At 41.4% G+C, this 23,263-nt stretch overlaps 1 protein-coding gene across 1 annotated transcript in view; it reads right to left on the bottom strand.

The window, feature by feature from the left end:
• Positions 1–1,408: 1,408 nt before the first annotated feature.
• Positions 1,409–23,263, bottom strand: part of tead3b (TEA domain family member 3 b) — a 25,201-nt gene continuing 3,346 nt past the window's right edge. The window contains exons 2-12 of the mRNA XM_050039411.1: positions 17,100–17,164; positions 14,179–14,241; positions 8,472–8,597; positions 8,301–8,341; positions 8,075–8,131; positions 7,551–7,615; positions 7,334–7,470; positions 6,199–6,372; positions 5,634–5,777; positions 5,374–5,526; positions 1,409–3,659 (exon numbers count right to left, since the gene is read on the bottom strand). Of these exons, the coding sequence (XP_049895368.1) occupies positions 3,546–3,659; positions 5,374–5,526; positions 5,634–5,777; positions 6,199–6,372; positions 7,334–7,470; positions 7,551–7,615; positions 8,075–8,131; positions 8,301–8,341; positions 8,472–8,597; positions 14,179–14,241; positions 17,100–17,164 (1,139 nt within the window). The 3' untranslated portion in view covers positions 1,409–3,545. The remainder of the gene's footprint in view (positions 3,660–5,373; positions 5,527–5,633; positions 5,778–6,198; positions 6,373–7,333; positions 7,471–7,550; positions 7,616–8,074; positions 8,132–8,300; positions 8,342–8,471; positions 8,598–14,178; positions 14,242–17,099; positions 17,165–23,263) is intronic.

Genomic DNA, 23,263 nt, shown 5'->3' with positions numbered 1-23,263 from the left:
CTGTACTTTTAATCTGAAAGGTAACCAGTAACTACAATATATTTGTCAGATGGATTTAGTGGAGTAAAAAGTGCAAAATCTTCTCTGAATTGTGGTGAAGTATAAAGTAATAGAAAAAGGAAATACCCAAGTAAAGTAAGTTGCTTCTTGCATCGTATGGGTTATTTAAAAATGAGACAAATATAAGTGTTTTGTCTTTGAGGAAAAAGTATTCTCTTTCCACTGCTTCTAAAAGCAACGTAATGTCTGCTATGTGGCAGGAAACGTCTGCTGGCAGGTAACTGTTGGTTTGCTTGTTTCCTGTCCATTTATGAAGACACTTAAGTTCCTCCTGCATAGTTCTTGTTTTTTTATGCCTGTAAATTGTGTGATAGTGCTGCCATTGTGAGATACAGAAAAAAAGTGAACTTCCTTGAGCAATATTGCGTGATTAGCCACATATACTGTATTTCGAGGAACAAGTCGCAGGCCATTTGAAATCAGTCTGTGGGCCACATTTGGCTCTCAGGCCAGACTTTGGACATGCCTGCAACATACCAAACTCTCTGGCTCTTCAGATGATGCTAGAGCAGGGGTCGGCAACCTTTACTATCAGAAGAGCCATTTTAGGCCAAAAAAGAAAACCGCAAAACATATTTGAGCCTCATAACGGTAACACAGCCTTTTAAGTCAAATTTGGCCTATCAACATTACTAACAGATCTAAATGAGCATTCATTAATATGTTTTATCACAAGGTGGCTCATCTGCAGTGGGTTGTTTTTGATTATTTGGTACTTAAACTGTGCAGTATTGCCAGTAAAAGCAAACAAATGTGTCCATGCAGCCTTTCCCCTTTTTGGATTTGGAATCCACAGCTAGCCCAGCAAGGTAGACTCAAGACTACTGTAGCCATCGCAAATGATGTCTGCAGAGGAAAAAGCGCGAGGTCACAGACGTATGACACACATTTTAGTTGATGCAAAGTTAAAATATTTTTTAAATCGATGCATAGGCTACAATTTTTTTTACAGCTAAAGAATATAAGAATCACTTTAGGCCTGCAACAATAAATGAAATTAAAACGTTAAAAAAAATAACGGTTATTTATTCCATATAATTTTCTGTCAAAGCCAAAGGGAGCCACTGGAGAAGGGCTTAAGAGCCACTTGTGGCTTTGGAGCTGCAGGTTGCTAGAGGATAAATATATGTTAAAACATTTGCAGCAGCGATACAAGGAAAACTTCTAATCAGGTCACAGAATTTGGTGCAACACCCGTGACCCCAGGGGATCTCTGTAATAAATGCTCAGTGCACCTTTCATTCAAAAGTATGGGTAAAAAACTGAGGGTCAAGCATGATCATGAAGCTAACTTGTGAAAGTTAACACTAACACAATATCACTGTGAAAAGATCCATCATGGACAAAACAGACTTACAAACATTTTTAATAAGTTTTCTGGGGAAAATGGCCCCAAAGGCACCATGCGTCTTTTATTGTTAGATACATTTGTTTGATTACATAGTCCAACCTCTACTTTGAAGTATAAAATTGCAATGCACAATGGTAACAAAGACAACAGTAAACCACCTTAAACCAAAAAAAAGAAAAGAAACAAAAACAAAAAAAAAAACTGCCCACACCATTCAGAATATGATACATTAGATATCTCATTATTAATTATCAATATCAGCACAATCACACATTATTTTCAGTGGAGCATATGGCAAACACTGAAAGTCAAAAGACAACAGAATCAAAACAAAACATTAATCTTGATAATGGCGAAAAAGAATAGTCTGTATAAAAGATGAATTGAGAGTCCTGCTAGAGGAGGAGTGTTATTGTATCTAGCTTGTGAAATATGACATTCAAAGCCAGGTGCAATTATTCCGCCGCACAATATCTTAAATTTGTTTATAGCACAATTGTCCAGTGAACCACACAGAGTAGACACTTGTTTCGCAGGATCCACGGGACGACAGTTCTCCTGTCTCTAATGTGAGTCCTGCAATACTTTAAAAACATCTCCATCACAGTGGAAAATGATCAACACATCTGCAGTACCCGCTCCCACCCCCGCCCTCCCGCTATCTCTTATCCAACCCTATAAATAACAATCAATGGTCATACTCCACGCAGCACAGAGACAACAGCTCGCATTCAAGACAATCATTTCATTTGATTTCAAAATTCATTTCACGTGAAACAACTGTCTCAAACATCCAAACTGAACTTTTATCAACGGATGCAGCTTCTCCACATGTTACACCGGAGAAGGGTGAAGCAAAATGAGCCGACTTCACAGCGTACAATCTCTTTTTTAAACAAAAGAAACAGTGATTAACTTCTCTCCACTTAAACCGCGGTCTCTGTGCTGAGTTAATTGATCACAAATATGAACAGAAAGCCCCCCCGACCCTCCAAAAGAAAAAAAATACTCCTATGTAACACATATTCCTTTAGCATCCACTGACTCACAGTACAGAAACAAGTTTCAATTAGGCTACATAACTCAAGGCAGAAAATAAGCACTGCTGTTGCTTCACCTCCCCCCTTCTTGATCTTTTTAAGTGCAACCAAGCACACGTCTTCGCACAGAGAGAAATAACAGGGGATCTCGTAAGGATGGCAAAGCCCTGGCTTTATGTCAGGCTAGCAACGGTACAAGGCATCCCTAGTGTCAAAAGTCAGTTATAGATAGATGCTTGTAAGACCTGATTTTTAATCTGTGTAATAAAACATTTAAAAAAAAAAGCAGAACCTAAATAGTACGGTAACACAATAAACCTTCTCCCTAGACACTTGGACTGTAAAACTTGGGACGATCTTTTTTGTAAAAACAGGCTACATGAAAATTAGTAATCCCGTCCCGTTCCTCTGTGTGCTCAAATACAAAAAAACGCCTCTGAAGATGTCAATCTGAGGCGCTTCTTTCCAATTTTTTGGACAAAATACATGTCTTTTTTCTGTTCATTTAAAAACAAGAGGTAGTAAAAAAAAAAAGGCGATCCAAAGTGGCAGGCAATGATATAATCTTTGGAGAAAAGGCACTTGCTTTCCTAACACACCTACTGCAACAACACCACTTGGCTCTGGTTTCCCCCCTTCCGTGGTCCTGTTCTCTCTACTTCTTTAATCTGTATGTACACTTCTCTTATTGCTCGGAGCGTGATCCTCCGCCGATACTCTAAGAGTCCTTTCAACCCTAAACACATTCTCGTTCCCTCAGTAAAACATTTCAGGCTCCATCGATTACCTCGGCAAAAGTGACCCACTTCATCTAAAGCATGTTTAAACACATGGAAAATAACTGGTTGTTTGAAAAATCCGTAATTCTTCAAAAATTTCTTTGCTGTGTCAGCACGTCGAGATTCTTTTTATTTCCTCGCAAACGAGACTTGTTTTTAAAGCATAAAAATGTGTCCGTGTTAGTTCAGCCTAGCACTGTCTGAATGTTTGTCTTGTTGTTGTTGTTTTTTGTTTCCTGGATGGTTGAGCTGGTCGAAGAGAGATTGTGTCACGCTTTCGTCTGGCTTTTCCAAAAAAACCTCCCTGAAGAGCTGTTAGTCTTTAACAAGTCTGTAGACGTGATACTGAGCTCCATGTTCACTCGTGGAAACCTCAAAAACAAACGCTATACAGAGCAAGGTCTCCTGGGTGTCGCGGTTCGTCACCACCTGAGGGGCAGAGAGAAAACGTCAGGTGAGACACATGAAGCAGCACAAACTGTTTTGAAACACCACAGTGACAAACTGTTGATGGTTTGGTACTTTATTAGAGGAATAGTTTGACATTTTGTAAAATGCTCTTATTGGCTTTCTTGCAGCACGACACCAAATGCGATTTTACTGTCGCAAACAAATCTCCAATGTTGGATAGAAGTCATAAAAGTTGTGGCACGCTCCTGTGAACTCAGAAAACTCAGTCTGAGTTTCGGTCTGTTTCTCGATTTGATGTTCCAAATAAATAAAGTTTTATTCCTGGCTCGTGTACATAGTTTAATGACTGGAACATTGTCAACAACCAATATCTGCGCTCTCTCTCCAGCACCGAACAAGAAGCAGCAAATCATGGTCTGAGTGAATACCCAATTCTGATTGGCTGCAGGGTGTCTGTTAAAACCTGATAATGTACACCTCCTAAAACGTTCCACTGAAAATGTCTGTTCACTGTTCTAGATTAATACGCCGACTACATAATAGTATCAGTATCTGTAATCTGTTTATAATTACTTTACAACACTGAGAGTCAGTGCCTCGTCCTCTGAACACCACAGGAGGGACTCGCTACTTCAGGCTGCGACCAACAGTAACGTTACACATGGCGTATTACTTGTTCGTGAAAATCTTGATATTGCTTTGGGGACAGTGACATAGCTAGATAGCTATTCAGTCTTGTTGTTAAACCTAATGTTTGTCAACTGTATGCAGTGTTATTGACTTTGAATCTTGCTAGCATAATGTTAGCTCTCTGGTTAATAGCTGGGACAAAGGGTTCTATGAGCTGGGCGGACTAGAATATCTCTCATTGCTAGGTCGTATCTAAGGTTTGTCCTATTTACTAGAGTGGTGAATACCGTTTCCATTGCATCAGAACCCTTACAGGGCGGCCATGATTGTTCCAGGTATGAGGTAAACCCTCAGGTTTTACCAAGGAAACCAAGGTACTGTATGGGTCGTGAGAATCTTTAGATTTTGACTGCAAAAACCATAAAAATATGAAGAAATATTCAAATTTTTTATTTCTTTAGTAAGTGACTATGGTATAAGCGGGATCATGACCTTTGACATATTGTCGAGCTTTATCCCTTACATATTTTGTAAAGGGAGTTTGGCGTAATATTTCCCATCAGGAGCAGGATGGGAAATAATCTCTAAAGGAATCTAGTTTTAGTCCTGCCAATAATGACTCTGAAAGGTCTCCAGTCTTTGCAAAATCTTAAAGTGTGTGACTAAAAACGCACCTTTTAGTGTATGGTAGGTATTAGATGAGAAGACTGATGCCACTCTAATATCGGAATGTTAAATGTGAAGCTACTGCCAGCAGTTGATTAGCTTAGCTTAGCATAAAGACTGAAAACAGGGTAAACAGCTAGCCTGGCTCTATTTGAAGGTAACAAAATTGTCCAACCAGCACATTTAAAGCTCAATAATTAACATATTATATCTCATTTTGTTGAGCCATACATAAGCCAGTGTAAAAATGACATATAGTGGGGGTTGTGTGCCAGGCTGGCTGTTTCCCCCCGTTTCCAGTCTATATGCTAAGTTAAGCTAAGCTAAGCTAAGCTAAGCAGCTGACTGTACAGACATGAGAGTGGTATCAATCATCTCATCTGACCAAAAGTCAAACTATTCCTTCAACAGTCAGATAAAACCAAGTGTGTGTTACCTGTAGGATAGTGAAGTTTTCAAGAACACTGTTCATCATGTATTTTTCAGGCAAGTGTTTGAGTTTGTGGATAAAGTTGATCATGTACTCGCACATCGGAGAGCGGTGGATCCTGTAAACACACTTTCCTCCCTCCAGGCGGGCGTATTCTGTCTGCAACACACACACACACACACACACAATCAAACACACCGAGTGGTAACGTAAAAACAAGAGGCTGGAGTTTGAGAAGGGGACACAGAATCGGTGCATGTTCCTACCTCAACTTTCTCGACAACCTGCTTCCCAAACGAGCAGACTTTGGTTGAAACAGTGATCGTCATGTTCTCGAGGCTGCTGTACTGGCTGCTGACGCCGTAGAAAGAGCCGGGACCGTCCTGCATGCCGCTGCTGTTCAGGTCCGCCTGCAGGGGGCATACATGTCATCAGATTGGTGATGATCATCACATAAATGTATGCAGATTAAATTTCCTCATAGGAACTGTGAGGTCTCAAGAACATTTGAAGGTTTTTTTTAGGGGTTTTACTACGACAAACTTCTTGAGACTAGACGTTTGGGGTCAATATAATGTGTGCAGAGAGAGGAGGAAGAAATTCATTGTGAAATGCCTTCTGTATAATCTGTGTCATCAGAAAAGGAAGCTTTTTCATATTTTGACACCACTTGTGTCACTCTGAAAGGGTAAAATTCAAAGAGCTATACAGTTGTACATAAAGAAATTTAGCATCTCTACATATTAGAGTAATGTTAAACATAAAACAAAGTGAAAGAGAAATAAACAAAAACTGTAACTGGTAGATGATCACACAAATATAACAGCTCACCCAGAATTTCACGAGGAAGAAAGCATTCTGAGGGCCTTTCTCATAGAGCTCTTTGAGCCCGCCCTTCTTCTCAGGGAACTTGTCGTAGATCTGCCGGATGTCCACGGCCTCGAGGAGCGGGTCGCTGTACGAGGGGTTTGTCTGTCCAATGTGGACGAACAGGTGTTTGCTGTACTGCAGTGCACAGAGACAGAAGAGACAACAGAGGACAGGGTTAACCTCAAGAGCATCAGCTGCAGAACTTAATATGACAGTGTGTTCACTGGTGAGAACGAGGGAAGAGGAGAATATCAGGTTGTGTCCTGTGAACAGCTTCTGACATCAGATCCAAACACCACTTAAATATTCGGTTGTTCTTTGTTGTACAGTAGTTTAACCACATCAGACTATCCAGATGGTCAAAGATGCTGTCCATCACCAAAATCGCATGTTATGTTGCCATGTGCATAGACGGACTGTGAGACATTGGGCTCCTGAGCACAGACGTACAATCACATCACACCAGTTTTAGCGTCTTTACATTGGCTCCCTGTCTGTTTTAGGATGGATTTTAAGATGTTATTGATTACTCTTAAGGCTCCTCATGAGCTGGCTCCAGATTACACTTCAGACCTTTTAGTCCCTTATGAACCTTTGTGTAGTTTGGAATCCTCAGGCAGAGGTCTTTTGTCTGTTCCAGAGTCCAGGCTGAAGACTAAATGGGACAGAGATTTTAAGATCAGGGCCTCGAGGCTCTAGAACATCCTGCTCGAGAATATATACCGCTGTATGAGTTAGTGTCTTCATTTAAGTCTCTCCTAAAAGCGTACTGCTGTCGGAAAGCATGTCCTGATTTTATCTGAGCTGTCTATTTTACTGATTTTAATTCTCGTTTATTATCTTGATTTTAGTTTTGGCCTCCTTATATTTCTTTTACTTTGGCGACATTTCAACACATTTACGTTCGTTTCATTGTCATTGTTTTTTAAATGTGTTAAGATTTACTGTAAAGCACTTTGTATCTGTGTTTTAAAAGGTGCTATTTAAATAAATTTTAAATTATTATTATTATTATTATGATTATTAAAGTCCCCTTCCCCTCCAAAAATCCGGACATGTCTGTAAGTGGGGAGCCTTATTGTAAATGTTCACTCACGTTGTCTGGGTCTCTCTGGACCTCCATGAAGGCCGAGTACTCCAGCATCCGCAGCTTAGAGGAGGCGATGGTCCGGTCCTGCCACACTGGCACTGCAGTAGCAGATGGAGGAGGAGGAGGCGCCAAGGGCTCATAACCTGTGGCACAAGCACACGTTTATACAACAGTTATGTTTAGTTTCATTTTTGAACAGTTCTCACAGATGCTTCATACTTACTTGGTATGGGCTGTGGTACAGGACCTGATAGGCTTGTGAACGGGGGCTGTGCAAAAGGTTTGATGCTGAAAGACAATGAATGGTTCAGTCAGAAAATAAGCTCCACTATAGAGGTTGGTATGAGATGTTTGTGGCACATGGGTACTTCTGACGAATGTTTTTTTTATTGTGAAAAGCTGTTAGTGTCAAAGCATGTGTTTTGGCACCAGCTAGGCGTAAGTCCACCTGCTTCATTGTTTCTTAAAGATGCAAAATAGCATCAATTAATAATGCGTTTACTGACAAATCAAAGAAATTTGATTAAAATATTTTGAGATTTTGGTAGTTTTTCAGTGACCACAAGTCATGGAACACATTGAGGGATTTATCTCCCTTGTTCCTTTTGTTCTCGATCAGATCTGAAGCAGTTAATTTGCCCGGTGGTGGTTTACATCAGTGCAGGAAACATACAGTACAATACAGTGGAGAAGAAGAGTTAGTTCTGCTTTGTGCTCACAGTTGGACCTCGGCTAGGGGGAACTTACGCATGGCTGGTGCGGCAAAGCCCAGGAGTCCTTCCCGGGTTGAGATCTAGAACCAGCCTGGTGTGCAAAAATGTGATCCGTTAAACATGCCCTGCAATACCCACCTGACAATAAACCTAACCCCTGTGCTGACTCAGTCACTGTTCTCTTTACTAAATACTAAACTAATTACACCCTGGTGTCACACCACAGACATCAGGAGTGTTCAGTAGAGGGGTTTACTTACTCCTGAGAGGGTCCAGGCTGTCCTGGGATAGCAGGCCAGAACTGCAGAGCAAGAAAACAATGTTAATTAGTTTTGTAGGATCTTTTTTTTTTTTTAAAAGATAAAATTCAAATGCAACTGAAACATACAACAAAACATGATAATGTGTGATAAAATGAGTGGTGGGCTAACTCTGGGTGGTTGGTAGGGGGCAGGAGGCAGTGGTGGAAGGTGATTCTTTATCATACTCGGGGAGACGATCTGTGCAGACGACAGTGCTGCCATGTTCTGCAGGGCTTTGTCTTTAGACGCCTGATCCTGCAGATTGAAACAGAGGAGTGACACGAGTCAGCCACAAGGTGGCACTATAACCTAAACATTATCTACTACTGTATTACAGAGTAGTATTTAGACTTTACACTGCACTATATTTATTTGTATGTGTTTGATTTATCTTTAAAACAACTATATTCTGAAATTAATGTGTGTAATAATGTTGAGTTGAGCTATTAAGAGATAAACTTGACATGAGGTTAGCTTAATAGTGAGAAAAACACTATAATTCTCAAAACTAAACAAGAGAACATTTTATGTGAAACAGCAGCTTGACAGAATGAAGCAGAGAACAGAACAGAAGGATGAAGTAGCATTGGCTGGTGTTTAAGCTCAGGTCACAAGATCAATGAATGTCAAAGTGTTATCAGGATCACCACAGGAAAAAGAGAATAAAGAGAGTGCATTGGTTTAGAAGGCAGATTTGCACTTGTGTTGCGTCAAAAAGTACATCAACAAATTAAAATATATCAATGAAACACAAAGGAAAAGGTATACAAAGCCAACAAATTCATGTATACTGGTTCATAATTTACAAACACATCAAAGCTTTGATTTCAACACGCCAACCTAAATTTAAAATGCATCCTCTTGCTCTTTTTTCATGTATGCACTTAAGCTCATTAAAGCTGGGGTAGGCAGAAATCTGGAAGAGGAAGAAAGAACAGCTGAATTTGAAAATGCACCTTCCTCCTGCAGCTCCCCACGCTCTGTCCTATGCCCCTCCCACCAGATGACCATGAGCGTATTCATGCGCTTCATCCAGTAACACGGTGTTTGCATACACTGATATATTTGATCTTATTTCATTCTAGAGTTGCCTGCTGTGCTTTCACTCATCCCCTCCTCACCCCATTCTCAGCGTTTATCAGACCACGAATGAGACAAGAATTAGCTCACTAGCCACTCCACCATCACTCCGCCTCAGTAACCCAAAGGTCTAACCTACGCAACGGCAGCAACAGAAGGTTTGCTGATCCAGTTGGGAGTCGTGGCTGTCCGATCCCATGGTGCTGGGGTTTGCACTGGCTGGATTTGGGTTGCTGTGGTCGCTGAGCACAGATCCATAGCTGTTGTCCACTCTCCTCTTGATGAGGTGGTCTGTAACGACGGGGAGTGAGACGGAGTGCACACAGTGATTCAAGTCTCTAGCTATGAGTCTCTGGCTCCAGTTAGTAGTCGGCTGAACTATCTTCTCTCACAACATTTTCTCTCCATCTCCAGAAACTTCACCAATACTGACACCTGTTTTACTTCGTTTTTTTGTTTGACTCTCTTCTAGACTCTCTTTCTGATAAGTCCGTCTTCCTTTTCTGGGGAGCTTTGGAGTGTAGGCAGTTGCTGTCAATGCTGGAATAGCAACTTTTTCTGCAGGATTCTCCACCATTGAATCATGATTTCACCAAAGGGACATGCACATGGCTCTGCATTTGTAATACAGCCAATACATGGCCTGTGATTGACCATTGTCTCCCGTCACAGACTCGATTCTCTAAAGCCTGAAACAGAGTCAAGAGGAGGTGCAGAGGTCTAGTTTTCTCTTGGCTCACATGAATTACAATATGCTCAAAGTTTATTATGGGATTTTTGCCCAGTAATGCCAAAATTAACCTGCCTGTCCCAGCTTTAACCTATGACTTTGCAATCAAAGGACAGATGCCTCAGAAGTGAGACCCCGAATCAAAGAGCAACACCTTAACGCAAAGCAAGCAAGACTTTGGCTCTTTGGCAGAGGCTGAGGGGATTACACTACATCAGGCAGGATGTGCAGCAGTAACTGAAGCGTGGCTGCTTCCTAAGCATTGCTTCATCACAGTATAGTAACGGGGTGGGGACGCCATGCCAGCAGAGGGCCATAGCAAGGGGACAGTGCACTGGTGCTGCCAAACAAAGGGGAGCAGGGAAGCATATTGCACAAGTCAGATTCACTTACCAAATTCATCGCCTGAATCAAAAAAGAGAGAAACCATTAGTACTGTACAGTTCTACATGATGTGCTGAGATTAATAAATTTTAGTGGAAATAAAATTTTATTTTCAATCCAGGTTTGCCTCGTCTGATTTGATTCTGTAGATGTGGTGTGCAGTTACATGAGTTCGGTCTGGGTTAGACGTTACAATGTTCGGTAGGGACTGAGGTTATAGAAGCATGATTCAATACATAATTATCACGATATTTAGAAAGGGGAAAGAAATATTGTTTTATATCATTTCATTTTATTTGACAGCACTAATTTGTGTAATCATCATCAAAATCATGTAGAACGCAAAGTGTAAGGTCTGTTTAATAAGGATATTCTTTCAGTAAAAGCCCACAAAACTCTGCACTGTATAATTAGGGAGCACTTTGCTTTATGAGACTTTACAACATTTCCCCTACTAAAAAACCAAAAGAGGAAAAACATGATGCAAACAGTAAACAGTTAAATCCTTGGAGGTTTATTGTAGTACAAGCCTTCAGTGTATCACGTCCAATGTACAGCTGCTACTACAGTGTGTATCCATTTCAGTCGTCTCACTTATACTTCCTGTTTGTTCAGCTGATGGTACAGTATCCATTTACTCCCCAGAGGAGGGAGTTGTTCTTTGTTATCTGAACTTAAAAGAGCAGCTTGGAAACTAGTTGAATGTTTTTCTTTGGCAAATAAACTACTTTGGCTTTACTTCATAACGGCTCAATAAACACTCCAACAAGACGTTGGCACGGCTACCACTGCATGTACACTTCATTAGTTGATATTTAACGTTTATAAAAGCTACAGGGGGAAAAAGTTCAAAGGAAGAACGGCACTGAACTTTCCTTAAAGTGCTGCCAATGCTATCGTCCCATGAAGGTGATCTCACAACGCATTAAAACCAAAACGACTGAACTAAATTACATGATGACTGAACAGGTGAAATTAAAATATGCAGGATTTTTTTTGTAACGAGTACACACGAGCATGAGGTGATGATAATTTTTCATTTTGCTACAAAAATGTGTCAAATATGTTGTTATGTGTGAAGGAGGTTGTGTGTGCACAAAGTAAACACAGAAAGAAGAAAACATGATTGACCCCTTAAAGCAGAGAGGAATAAAGTCACCACACAGAATGAATACAAGCCTTAAAAGTCTGATTTTATAACATTATATTGCAGCTTCTTGGCTCAATTTTTAGAGCATGCTTTCCTCAAAACAGATATGAGGAAGAGTGTCAATTTTAAAGACATTTTGTAAAGCATAATTCTTGACTCTGTAATGTAACTGTGAGAAGAGCGGGGAGGATAATGTGGCGACTTTGTTTTGTACGTCCTGTGACTTCACTGGTAGGGCTGGGCATTGTTTAAAAAATGACAATACCAGTACCAATACCAAAACTCATAGGCCCTGATCACACAGAAAGTGTTTAAGCAGCTGGAGACGCCTTTTGGTAATTGTTTTTTATGAGAATGAAGTTTTTTGCTCACAGTTTTTGCGTAACGATGCACCTCACGTTTTTGCCAGAGCACACTGAAATCCAGTTACAGTTAAAAAAACTTCAACTCAGAGCGAAAAGGTTTTTCTCCATTGTCCAATCAGACAATGTGGTGGTCATAACAAGTACACAGTTGGTAAACAATGGAGGAGAAACTGGTTTTAGAAACAGTCATCATTGAGGTGAAGCTCCTGGACCAACTGGTGGTACTCCCCATGATCCACCCTCTTTTTTAGGGTCTCATGTACCCACACAGATCTCTGTTTCCCTGTGCCATACAAACTATTTGCTGACAGCCTCTCATCCTCTACCAGAGCTACAAAAACATCAACGGTAGATTGATTACACGGGACGGTCAGTGTAAGGACATGATGGGGTGTTTTTTTTTGTTGTTGTTGTTTTTTTTACTACTGGCATTCAATTTTTAAAAAGAAAAGGAAGTGCGGTGCGCCTTGCGCTTTGCAACCTGTGAGATCGGGGCCTTAAAGTGACAAAGATACCAAAAGAGTACTTCACTTGATACCTTTTTTTCTACTTTATTCGATACCCATAATATGAATGGAGGGACATAGTAGAGCCATACTTTCCAATATCGTGGTGGCATTTGGTTGCTGAACTGTAATAACACCACGCTCAACTTCACCACACCACAGACTGTACGGGTTGTAGCTGCTGCAGTAGAGGGCCAATCACATATTGCATTAAATCAATGGGCACATGTTGTGATTGGCTGCAAGCAAAACCTAACGAATAGTAATTTTTTCTAAACCTGGATACAAAAAAGAACTGAACGCAGGTATTGTTTGACTGGAGAAGTTTTGATACTACTTGGGTTGTTTCAACAGATACCTTAAAGGTACTGCATGTCGATACCCAGCCCTACTCACTGGTGAGGTCTTCTAACTTTTGAATAGAGAAGGTTATTTGTGTGCTGACTATGAACAGGATAGCACTTTGTATTCAAGATAAGTTTGGCATTTGTGGAAAGATTAGAAACTTGTAACACTGGATGAACAAGTTGAGTGTTCCTACTGTACGTTATATAATTACTTTTTGATGTCAGAGTTTATGTTTTGTAAGGAAGTAAGGAGCCACTGCAGAGTGAAGTGAACTACATCTGACACCTCTGAAAGATGGCTAATCTATCTTTTACGGTTTCATTTCAAACAAAAGTATGTCACTAGCAGATGCCGGTGTCCACTATAGGGTTATTCTGCATAAAGGGGTTAATTTAAATTGAAGTTAGACTACTGCAGTGTATTTACACGAGTCTGCATTACACATATGTGAAAATGCAAAAACGATAAAAACAGGAGAGACAGGAAGGACAGAAAGATCTATAAACAAGTCAAAGGAGTCATATGATGAAGATTAATGTTTTTTTTAACAAAACAGATTACAAACACATTAAAGGAACTAAAGGCATCAAAGTAGAGAGAGTTTTAGGGAGAGAGGAAGTCTTAGAGAACAGAGTATGCTGCAGAGGCATGGCTGGCACAGAGGACAGATACAGAGCTGGAGCAACATGCAGCTAAATGACTGTTCGCTTGGCTCATCATAACAGCGTGTGTAGCATTCCTTAAAAGCCAGAAACGTTATCATTATTCAGTTGCGATACTTTGACTACTGAGTGGTGAGATTAGTCTTATAATGCAGCTCTGACCTACAGCGGAAGTTAAAAAGCTGCATGCATGGTACAGAAGCATTGTGGATATATCAGAATTAACTCTTTGGGATTTGTCGTTAAACAGTGTATTTAACTTGCCAAGCTTGCATCCACGGATCTAGCAGGAACTGGCCTTGCCTCAAATCAAGGACTGATAATGATATGCATTGATTAAGTGGTTAGTGCAAAGCCAAGCCTTTACCAGCCCCGCCGAGCCCGCGGTGAAGCGCATACCTTTAGCTTTGACTGGATCTCGCGAGATTTTCTCCGGGCGAGAACCTGCAAGTGGCTAGAAACCTGCACAGAAGAATAGCCAAGAGGAGGGAAGAGGAAAAGGAGTCAGGGAGAGAAAGATACGAGGGAGGAAAGAGAGAGAGAGAAGCCGTAACCAAAGAGGAAAGAGACGCCCAGTCAGTGTTGCCGGGAGGCAGGTTGGTGGCACCTACCTTTATACCCGCCTGGTATTCACGAACTTTCTTCCGTGCTAACACCTGTATGTGACTAGACACCTAAAGGGGTGTGAAACAGTTTTTGAGCATAAAAAAATACATGCACTCAGATGCATGCACACACACATGCGCACACACACACACACACTTACAGAGATAATATAAACAGCAAGAGCTCACAGTTCAAGCAAACAATCAAAGTTGATTTAAAGGATAAGGCTGGGATATTCTATATTCAACAAATCAAAGACAAAACCATCACTAAACTGATCATCATAACAACTATTCTTTGTGCAACTTAAGTCTGACTTAAATTATTCCTTACAGACCTGTACTGTTGTCTAAACCAGCGGTTCCCAACTGTTGGGTCATGGTCCAAACGTGGGCTGCAGGCTCATTCTGAATGGACTACAGGTGGACTGCAAACTCTTTATTTTTAAGTACACTGAATTTCTAGCACAGAGCTTTTATTTTGTAGTATCACTGACTCTTTCTTGACAGAAAGAAGCAAACTACCTCGATGACATGGTCAAAAGCAAGTGTGACGCTGAACATATCAAACTGTGTGGACCTCATACTAATGACTAAGGAGAAAACTGGACCCTGTGGCTGAACCAGTTGGGAACCAATGATCTTAAGCCTATTTAAAAATGTTTCATCATTATGAGTAACATGAGCACTGGAGTTTATTTTTAGTTAATCCCAAGCAGCAACCTTGGGGCTTAAAATGGAACCAACGCCGAAGTGCCAAAAACTGCAGTTCCTCGAAAGGCTACTTGAGGCTGGCTCCAAAAGTGAGTAATTCGACAATGACACTTGTGTTAAAATGTCAAACTGTACAGCAGAACACAAACATGTTTTCAGTATAGAGAAAAAAAAAACAGTTGCTATAGCCCCTTTTACACTGCCAGATTTTCCGCAAATGTTGGGCCATTTTGCCGGCCAGCTTCGAACGTTTAGACACACAGAGGCGGATTGGCGAGTTGATCCGAGGTGCCCAATTTTCCGACTCGTAGGGTAGTCATATTGGCGGAACTTTTTTAGTTTAAAAAGACCGAGGCGGCCTTCCGCAATGGGAGGGGCTGTTGATGACTTGTGGGAGGAGCTGTTGATGACGCCGCACGTGCGACCCACTGGCGGTGGATAAACAGGAAACAGCTGATGGCAGGAATTAGCGAGCAGCTAGTAGCAAGAGGGAAACACAAACCTGAAAGACACTGTAAAGATGAGCAACTGGGGAGACAAGGAATTGCGCACCCTCCTTGCCCTCGCAAACGAAGAGGCCATTAACCATCAGATGACAGGAACGGGAGAATCGCTGAAGGACTGACCAGCTGCGGCTTCCCTCCCACGTCACTGTTTATGTCACACGCTGAGCTACACGTTTTGTTACTTGCTCACGCCCCCCATTGCCCCGAAAAAGGCGCATTCTGTATAAACAAAAGTAGGCAGGCGGCATTTTGCCGCACTCCCCGATTTTGTTTTTATACTGCCAATGCTGAAAAAAGACTGATAGGGCTTTCCTGCAAATCTGTGCAATTCCTATCTAAAAAGGGCTTATGACAACTGTAGGGGGATGATTCTTTTATATCACTCACCCACTTAAATGTTTTTAAGGCTTAAAGTTACGCAAAGTAAGGGCGTGGCTGCTTTGAGTGACATGTAGGTGCAGTTCGTTGACAAGTCAAGATGACCATGTTAGTCAGGTAACGTAACCATGGCGTAACCACAAATTTACAGAGTATAGTCATAGCTGAAGCTGTCGCTTTTTCAATGTGTTTTCAGTTTATGAAAGTTAACTGTAACATTTTGGTCACCTTCAAAAGTCTTGTTCAGCATTTGGTTGTACTGAAAGACCCTCTCCTGCAGTGTTCCCAACTGGTGGGTTGCGGTCCAGAAGTGGGTCAATGCAAGCGACTCGTCAACGTGTCAAGTTTGTAAAAAACACATTTTAAATTGAAGCACAGTGAATTTCCAGCACAGAGCTTTTATTTTGAGGTGCCGTTTCCTGCTGTAGAGTGAGTGACTAACGGACAGCTACTTGACAGAGACAACGAACTAGCTCGATGACATGGTCAAATGCAAGTATGACACAGAACATATTTAACTGTGTGGACTTTGAACTACTGACCGAGGAGAAATCTGGACTGCTTGGCGGCACCAGTTGGGAACCACTGCTCTACGGTGTGAGATCGTCAGTTTTTCTGTAATTTACATTTTTAAACCTGTTTTCGCTAGTGAAAATTAGAACTAGCATTATCACAGTTAACCATAGCTGTTAATACCCTGTGTTAACCAAGCTAGCAGCTAACATTAGGGTTAGCTCCACCCTTTCGTCCACATATGATCACTTCTTGCTCCCAAAAACCAAAGTGACAATGGACAAAATGCCAAACTCAAAGCTTCAAAATGGGAGTCCACAAACCAACAGGTGATGTCATGGTGGCTCTGTCCATTATTTTTATACAGACTATGGTTAATCACACATACACCAACCTGCTGTTGTAAATACCCACGAGGTCATTGAATGTGTAGTAATCCGCAGATAAAAATAGTCCCCAACAAAAGCACTATTTACTCTAGTTTGAGTACTGTGTACTTAAAACTGTAGTGCCCGGCTGGTTTCGGAAATTACTTTGCCTTTGTTAAGAAAATGAAAAACGCCAGAGTAGGTTATTCAAAGGCTGTTTAAAGAAGAACAATCACATTGAATGACAATAAAAAATTCTATGTAATAAAACCAGCCCTATCCTTTAAATAACTTGTAATCCACTAAGCAGGACATCAGCAACTATGAATCCTTTTATAAAACAGTTGTTGCAGTTCTGAATAGTTTTCAAACTTCTGTCTTTTACTGTCAGTCACTAAAACCAAACTCATGCATAATTATTCCAATCCAATAATCAAAACTTGTTTACCTGTTTTCTTGTGCGGGTTTTGCCCGTCCTCAGCTTGATGTACCTTGCTATCAATTCATTGCGACCTGGAACACAAAACAGGAAGTATGGTCAAAAACAAAAACAAGGACATAGGAATACATGACAATCGAGTAGTGTTTGAACGTTCGCTGATGATACCCTGAAATGAACAGAAGGTGGCACTCTTGTTATATGTTGAGTACACATCTTACAGCAGTGTGACCTTTCCCAGAGCTCCTCAGACTCAGGGCAAAAAACATTTTTCTCAGAGGTCACAGGCCATAACAACACCTCTGTTTCCTTTGGGAGACTGTATTTAAAATTTAGTTTCTTCTTTAAAATAAGACAGTGATTTAAAGGCTGATTTACTTGTTTTACTCCAAAGTTTTCATTAGCTCGTTTCACACCTCCTTATTGTCTGCTCACGGGGCCCTGCAGCCTAATTATAGAGAGCGCTTAGAAAACAGAACCATGTTTTTCATGACATAACATCTACTCTCGACATTCTGCACAAACAGGTTGTGCGGAGAACAGGCTTCTATTCTGGGCTTTCATGGTCTTCTTAACATTCAGTGCCGTGCACGAGATTTAACAAGCACTGCCTCTTCAGCAAAGTGCAGCTGGGATCAAGAAAAAAAATCATCTTTGGTGTATAAGAAGTGCAAAAAGCATTATTGTGCTGTCTCAAAGGAAAATCAGTCCATCAGTGTTTTTTACTTCTTTTCTTTGCCAAGTCACGTTTGCTGGGTTTCTGTGGCTGAGAATTGGGCCAAAGGGAGAGGTTGAACCGCTGTATCATTATGAATAATGACCTAAACTCTTCGAAACTTGCTGACAGAAATTTACACCAACAAAAACTGGTCAAGATGTGCCTTCTATAACACACACAGACGCACACAATAGACTGTGTGTCTAGGAAATTTAGCGTATCCACACACATAATGACAGGAGAAACAAGTCCTGTTTTTTCACACACTCTTTAGCACTTGGCCTCCAGAAGGCCCTGGTTAGTGCAATTACCATAAAAGTACTGCAGGCCATCTCCAGCAGGCTTGCAGCCCTCACCGTACTCTCTCCAACCAGTCAGCCCGGCGGTCGGCCAGCAGAGCAGAGCTGAACTGTCTGCCGATACTGAGCTAGCCCGTCCCCCCTCTGCCCCGGGCCAAGGATGGACACGCCCGCTCCAGCGCCTCCGCATTCCTAGCATTCCTCTAAGCCTGTCACATCTGTGCTAGCCAGTCTGATTGGCCTGGGCCTGTGAACACAGCCAGAGCTCAGGCGAACACACACATGCACTTCAAGCTCAGGGAAAAGCAGGGGTTAGAGCCGGGGTGAGGGCCATTAGGTTGCCATAGGGGGTCGTCGGTTAGAGGGGCAAAAGGGGCAGCTGATGCTGTAACTCTTGGAGGAAACACAAAGCCATAACTGTCTCTGCCAACAACTGCCACCTGGCAGCAAAGCAGCCCCCTTTTCCCAAAACAACACCACTATGTGACCCTGCACTCAACGGACAGCAGCACCTGCTGCCGACCATCCCAGCAGAGGATGGCAGAGAAAGAACAATGCCAGTCCGACCCCCGCGCAACTGTCACTCTCAATCTCTTCAGCTGAGAAGCAGACGGGGAAAAACATTACATCGTCCCAACCACAGAGTTCTGCTATGAATTTCACAGATATCTCATTGCAAAGTGTGTGTGAGATACAGTATGACATACAGTTTGACTAAGAAGATAAGAACATCTCGGAGAATGCTGAGGTGCACTCAGGGCTGTTGGTGAAACTGTAAATTCACAACAGACTTCAGGACTCTCCACGCAATTAATTCTAAATAGCAAGACCATACACATTTTTTGTAACGGGTTTTACAGCAGTGTTGAGCACAGAAATTATACAGCATGGTAAATCAAAAATGTGTTTTGTTCATCTGTTGAACAGTGCAGTTCTGTGGTTGTGAGCTGAGACGATATCTCCAGTTTTTTTCCACAACATCTGGTTGGTTTGTGATATTTAAAATACAGCTTTTGTTTTATGTGATATACAGTTTGCTGCTGAGACAGCGCTTTGAAGAGGGCCGGACAAATAACTCAAACAGTGTTTGATTTCAAAGTTTCAAATAAACTTTTACAAAGCTGAATGTTAAAATGATTTGTAAATTAAGCTGCGAGACAGATTCTCAGACACTAGTTTTTCTGCTCTGTAGAAAAAGACAAACTGGATCATGATGCCTCTGCCACATACTGTACAGAGCCTCCATCCCTAAATGCACTAATCACTAAAAAGAATTGTTGGTCACAGGGCGAACGCAAAAGATTTCAGAAACACTGAGGTAATCAGTCCCAAATCCCTTATCCTCCACTTCACACCCTTGCACCAAATTTTGAGAACCACAGCATACAAGACATTTTGAGAGGTAACATAATCACTCAGGAGACCTGTGTTCAACCCCAGTCCTGCTGAACAGATCTGATTCAGCAGGCTCTGGATCACTAAAATCAGTTGATGCATCCAGAAACAAACACTGGATGTGATTTATTAAGTTTAAAAAACAAAATCACAATCTGACACAATATTTTAAGAGTCCCGAGACTTCAAAGCAGCAGCTGCACATTTTATGCCTGGTGTTCTTGGAGCAGTGACCCAGTAGGACTGGTTATATTAGCGGATATTTTTTAGACACATTCTGCTCTCTCAAACCCCACCAGAGAGAATACAGGACATAATCTCTGTGTTGTCAATGGCAGCTGCAACCGTGGCAGCCGAGATCTGCTCAGACTTGACGTGCTGGAGGTCTGAGAGACGGTGAAAAGGCTGGTCCACACAGCAGGGGGACACGACAGGTGCGTACAAACAGACACACAGTTGCACAATCGCGTGCACAGCCTTGTTTGTCCTCGTACTCGCTGTCTTTCCCTCTCTTCTCGAGCTGCTTATGATTCCCCTGTCAATTGCTCAACACCCGCTCAGATCGCTGCAGGCTGCCATTCTTAACCTCTTCCCTGACAGGACACGCCTATCTTTTTCTTTTACTACATGACCGCTGGAATTTTCCACTTCCACGCTAAGATAGTGAGCAAAAAGGTAATCTCTCCTCACTCTCCGTACCCCCCTCTCCCCCTCTCTGTCTCTCTCCTGAACCCTTTCTCCACCCATATTCTCTCCCCTCCTCCCTTCTCATAACATTGAGGTAATCCTAAATTGCTAACATACTGCTCAGCCATGACTGAAAACATTCCTAACATCTCAGTGAGGGGGCTGACAGGGAAGGCCTGCTCAGTCATCATTACAGAGCGCTCGGCCCCCCTCTGTTTTACCTCCACACACATCTTTGCTCGCAACTATACATATGCACTGAACCTGCTGCTAATTCCTAATGTGGCCTGCAAAGGTCAAAACAGACATAAGCCTCCCTCCAGCACTGCAATCTTTTTTTCTTTGTACCCAGAGTGCTTTGCAGTGGTGACAGCTGCAGGGCTGAGAGAGGGAGAGGTGTGTGCTCGGGGGTTGACATACCTGTCGAGGCCAGAAAACGCAGGGGAACAACATGTCAGTACAGCCCCGAAGCAAAACAAGACAGGCAACATTTTTTTGACACACACGCATCTTCTGAAGACACTTCCTCTGAACTTTGCCTGTAAAATGTGCCAACTATTCATTTCACCAAGACGGAATACCTCTGCGCTGAAACTACTCTGTAGATTTTTGGACAGTTTTTGTTCATTACTTTCTGAAAAAACATGAGCGGAAAATCAAAAGCAATCAAGCGTGCAAGTTTGTTTGCTTGCAGAGGTTTAGATCAGAAGTTTGGCACCACTTTCAGATCTGTCTGTTAAATATAAGGCTGCGTTCACATGAAATCAGACAGACAACACCTCCAAACAATGTGACAGAATGGCAGGACGGCAAAACAAAACCACATGGTCATATGCTGCATTATTTACAAAGAAAGGAATAAAACATATTGAATAATTATTTCTTGCTTGTTATTTTATCAAATTTTTCAAGTAATGTCCAGTGATTGTCCAGATTGCCTGATTTTTTTTAGCCTTGTGTGAAGAAACTACGCAACATTGGCTTATTCTGTCACAGTGGACGGCAACAAGTTAAAATATTCTAACTTTAAATGGCAATGTTGTCTACTGTTACAGTTCCCATTATTCTTTGCTGGCCTCACTTAATTTAAACGTCCTGCTTTCGTCCATTAAAATGATATCCAGTTCGCCGTCTACCGTCTAACGCAGAATGAGGCTATGGCTAGGTTAGCTTAGCTTAGCATAAAGACTGTAAACAGAGGGAAACAACTAGCCTGCCTCTGTTGAAAGGCAGCACACCCACCTGCCAGCACCTCTAAAGCTCAATAACTAATGTGTTATACCTTGTTTGTTTAATCAGTACATAAAAGTGACATTTTGTGGTTTTACAGGGTTTGTGGACCAGACTATTTCTTGGCAAGGGGCAGTGACTACCTGTTCCTGCACTTGACCACCTTGTATTTACAGTGTGCGGACTAAATGAGATAGAACTTGTTAATAAGTGAGTTAAAGAAGTGCTGGTAAATGGATTTTGTTTCCTTTGGACAAAGCCAGGTTAGATGTTTCAGACTGTTTTAAGTCTTTATGCTAAGCTAAGCTAACTAGCTGCTGGTTGTATGTTCACTGTGCAGATATGAGAGTGGTATCAAGTTGATTATGCTCGTATCAAGAATGAATTGATGAAAGTTGTGGTAGATTTGACGCTTTTAAAAAGTCATAGTAATAATAATGATAATGCACATTTAATGAAAAAGGTTCTACAGGTAGTGAAAGATAGCAAACAAGAGCTGAGCTTCTCAAAGTGTTGTTCATGTTCTGACACAACTGATGTGATTATTAACATGTGTGACTTATAAAAATTAAAATGTTGTGTTCTTTTGAACTCTTAGTCAACCCCGAGCTACGTAAACGACTGGCAATGCTTCTGGGAAGTCTAGACAGGTTTGTAGAGCACAGAACACACATGGACAATGCAGTCATCTTGCTAAGGCAATGGAAATTTGCAAAAGGTTTCCCACCAAATGAGAAAAAAAAAGTCCTGGCAGAAAAAGTGGAATTCCCAATGGGAGGGATGACTAGCCTTCTTTTGAAGGCCACTGGGAGTCTGAGACTGCAAGGTAGACAGTATTACATACAGTGCAATCGTTAACATTCCCCTAACCTCACGTCAGGGCAGCTTTTAGATGTCTGAGGTAATCACCTTGTGAGACGGCTTCTTCTGGGGCATGCCTTGGCTCTGCCCGCGGAGCCTCAGATGACTTATTGTAAGCGGAGAGGGTGTTTAGTGCTCTAGAAAAAAACAGGCCTCTAAAAGGGGTCCTGACAGTTTGTTGCTAAGGGGGCAGGTTTGTGCATGGCCGGCCTCTTTGTTGACATTCTCATGACGAATGTATGGAGCCTGGGACACAACACCGCACTGCTAAACAGGGCTGGAGAGTTGTTTAGGTAAATTTAGAGATGCCTGCAGTGATTTGTGCTTCAGATGTGCACACTAATAAAAGCATGTTGTAAACTAGTTGTGGCATCCTGAAAATTATAGAATAACTTAACTAATACTGTCATTTCCCTCAGATACAGTTTGAGATTTTCACGCTACAACAACCATCTTAGAAAATACTGCAGTGTCACGCTACAACTGAAACTTGAAACCTTTTCTTAAATTAAGTATCTGTAAAAACATCTCCTGTTTAAAAATCAGTAAAATAAAGGTGAGAGTCTTCTTTCAGTTCCATTTTTTTCAATGCAAGATAAGCAAATGTACGTATGTATGTATGTATGTATGATAACCATCAATTTTCATACCACAGTATGCCTTTAAACCAATATATCACTGCAACCCTACCCTCATGTCTGCCGAAAATGAACTTTTAGTTGGTTTAATTAGATTAACTGTAAACAGAAATGACTACATTCATTCCTAAATTACATCAGAAATGCGTCTTGTAAGAAGACCAAGTGTGGTGTCATTCATTTCTGTTTTTTCATTGTAGGTTGATCTGTCAATTAATTTCATAATGAATTAAAGAGGCCCTATATATATATGTATATATATATATATATATATACACACACACACACACACACATATATATATATGTATGTATGTGTGTGTGTATATATATATATATATATATA

The sequence above is a fragment of the Epinephelus moara genome, chromosome 24 (assembly GCF_006386435.1).
Source record: "Epinephelus moara isolate mb chromosome 24, YSFRI_EMoa_1.0, whole genome shotgun sequence".
In the NCBI taxonomy this organism is placed as follows: domain Eukaryota; kingdom Metazoa; phylum Chordata; class Actinopteri; order Perciformes; family Serranidae; genus Epinephelus; species Epinephelus moara.
The sequence above is the reverse complement of the archived record's forward strand: the minus strand, read 5'-3'. Positions and strand labels throughout refer to the sequence as shown.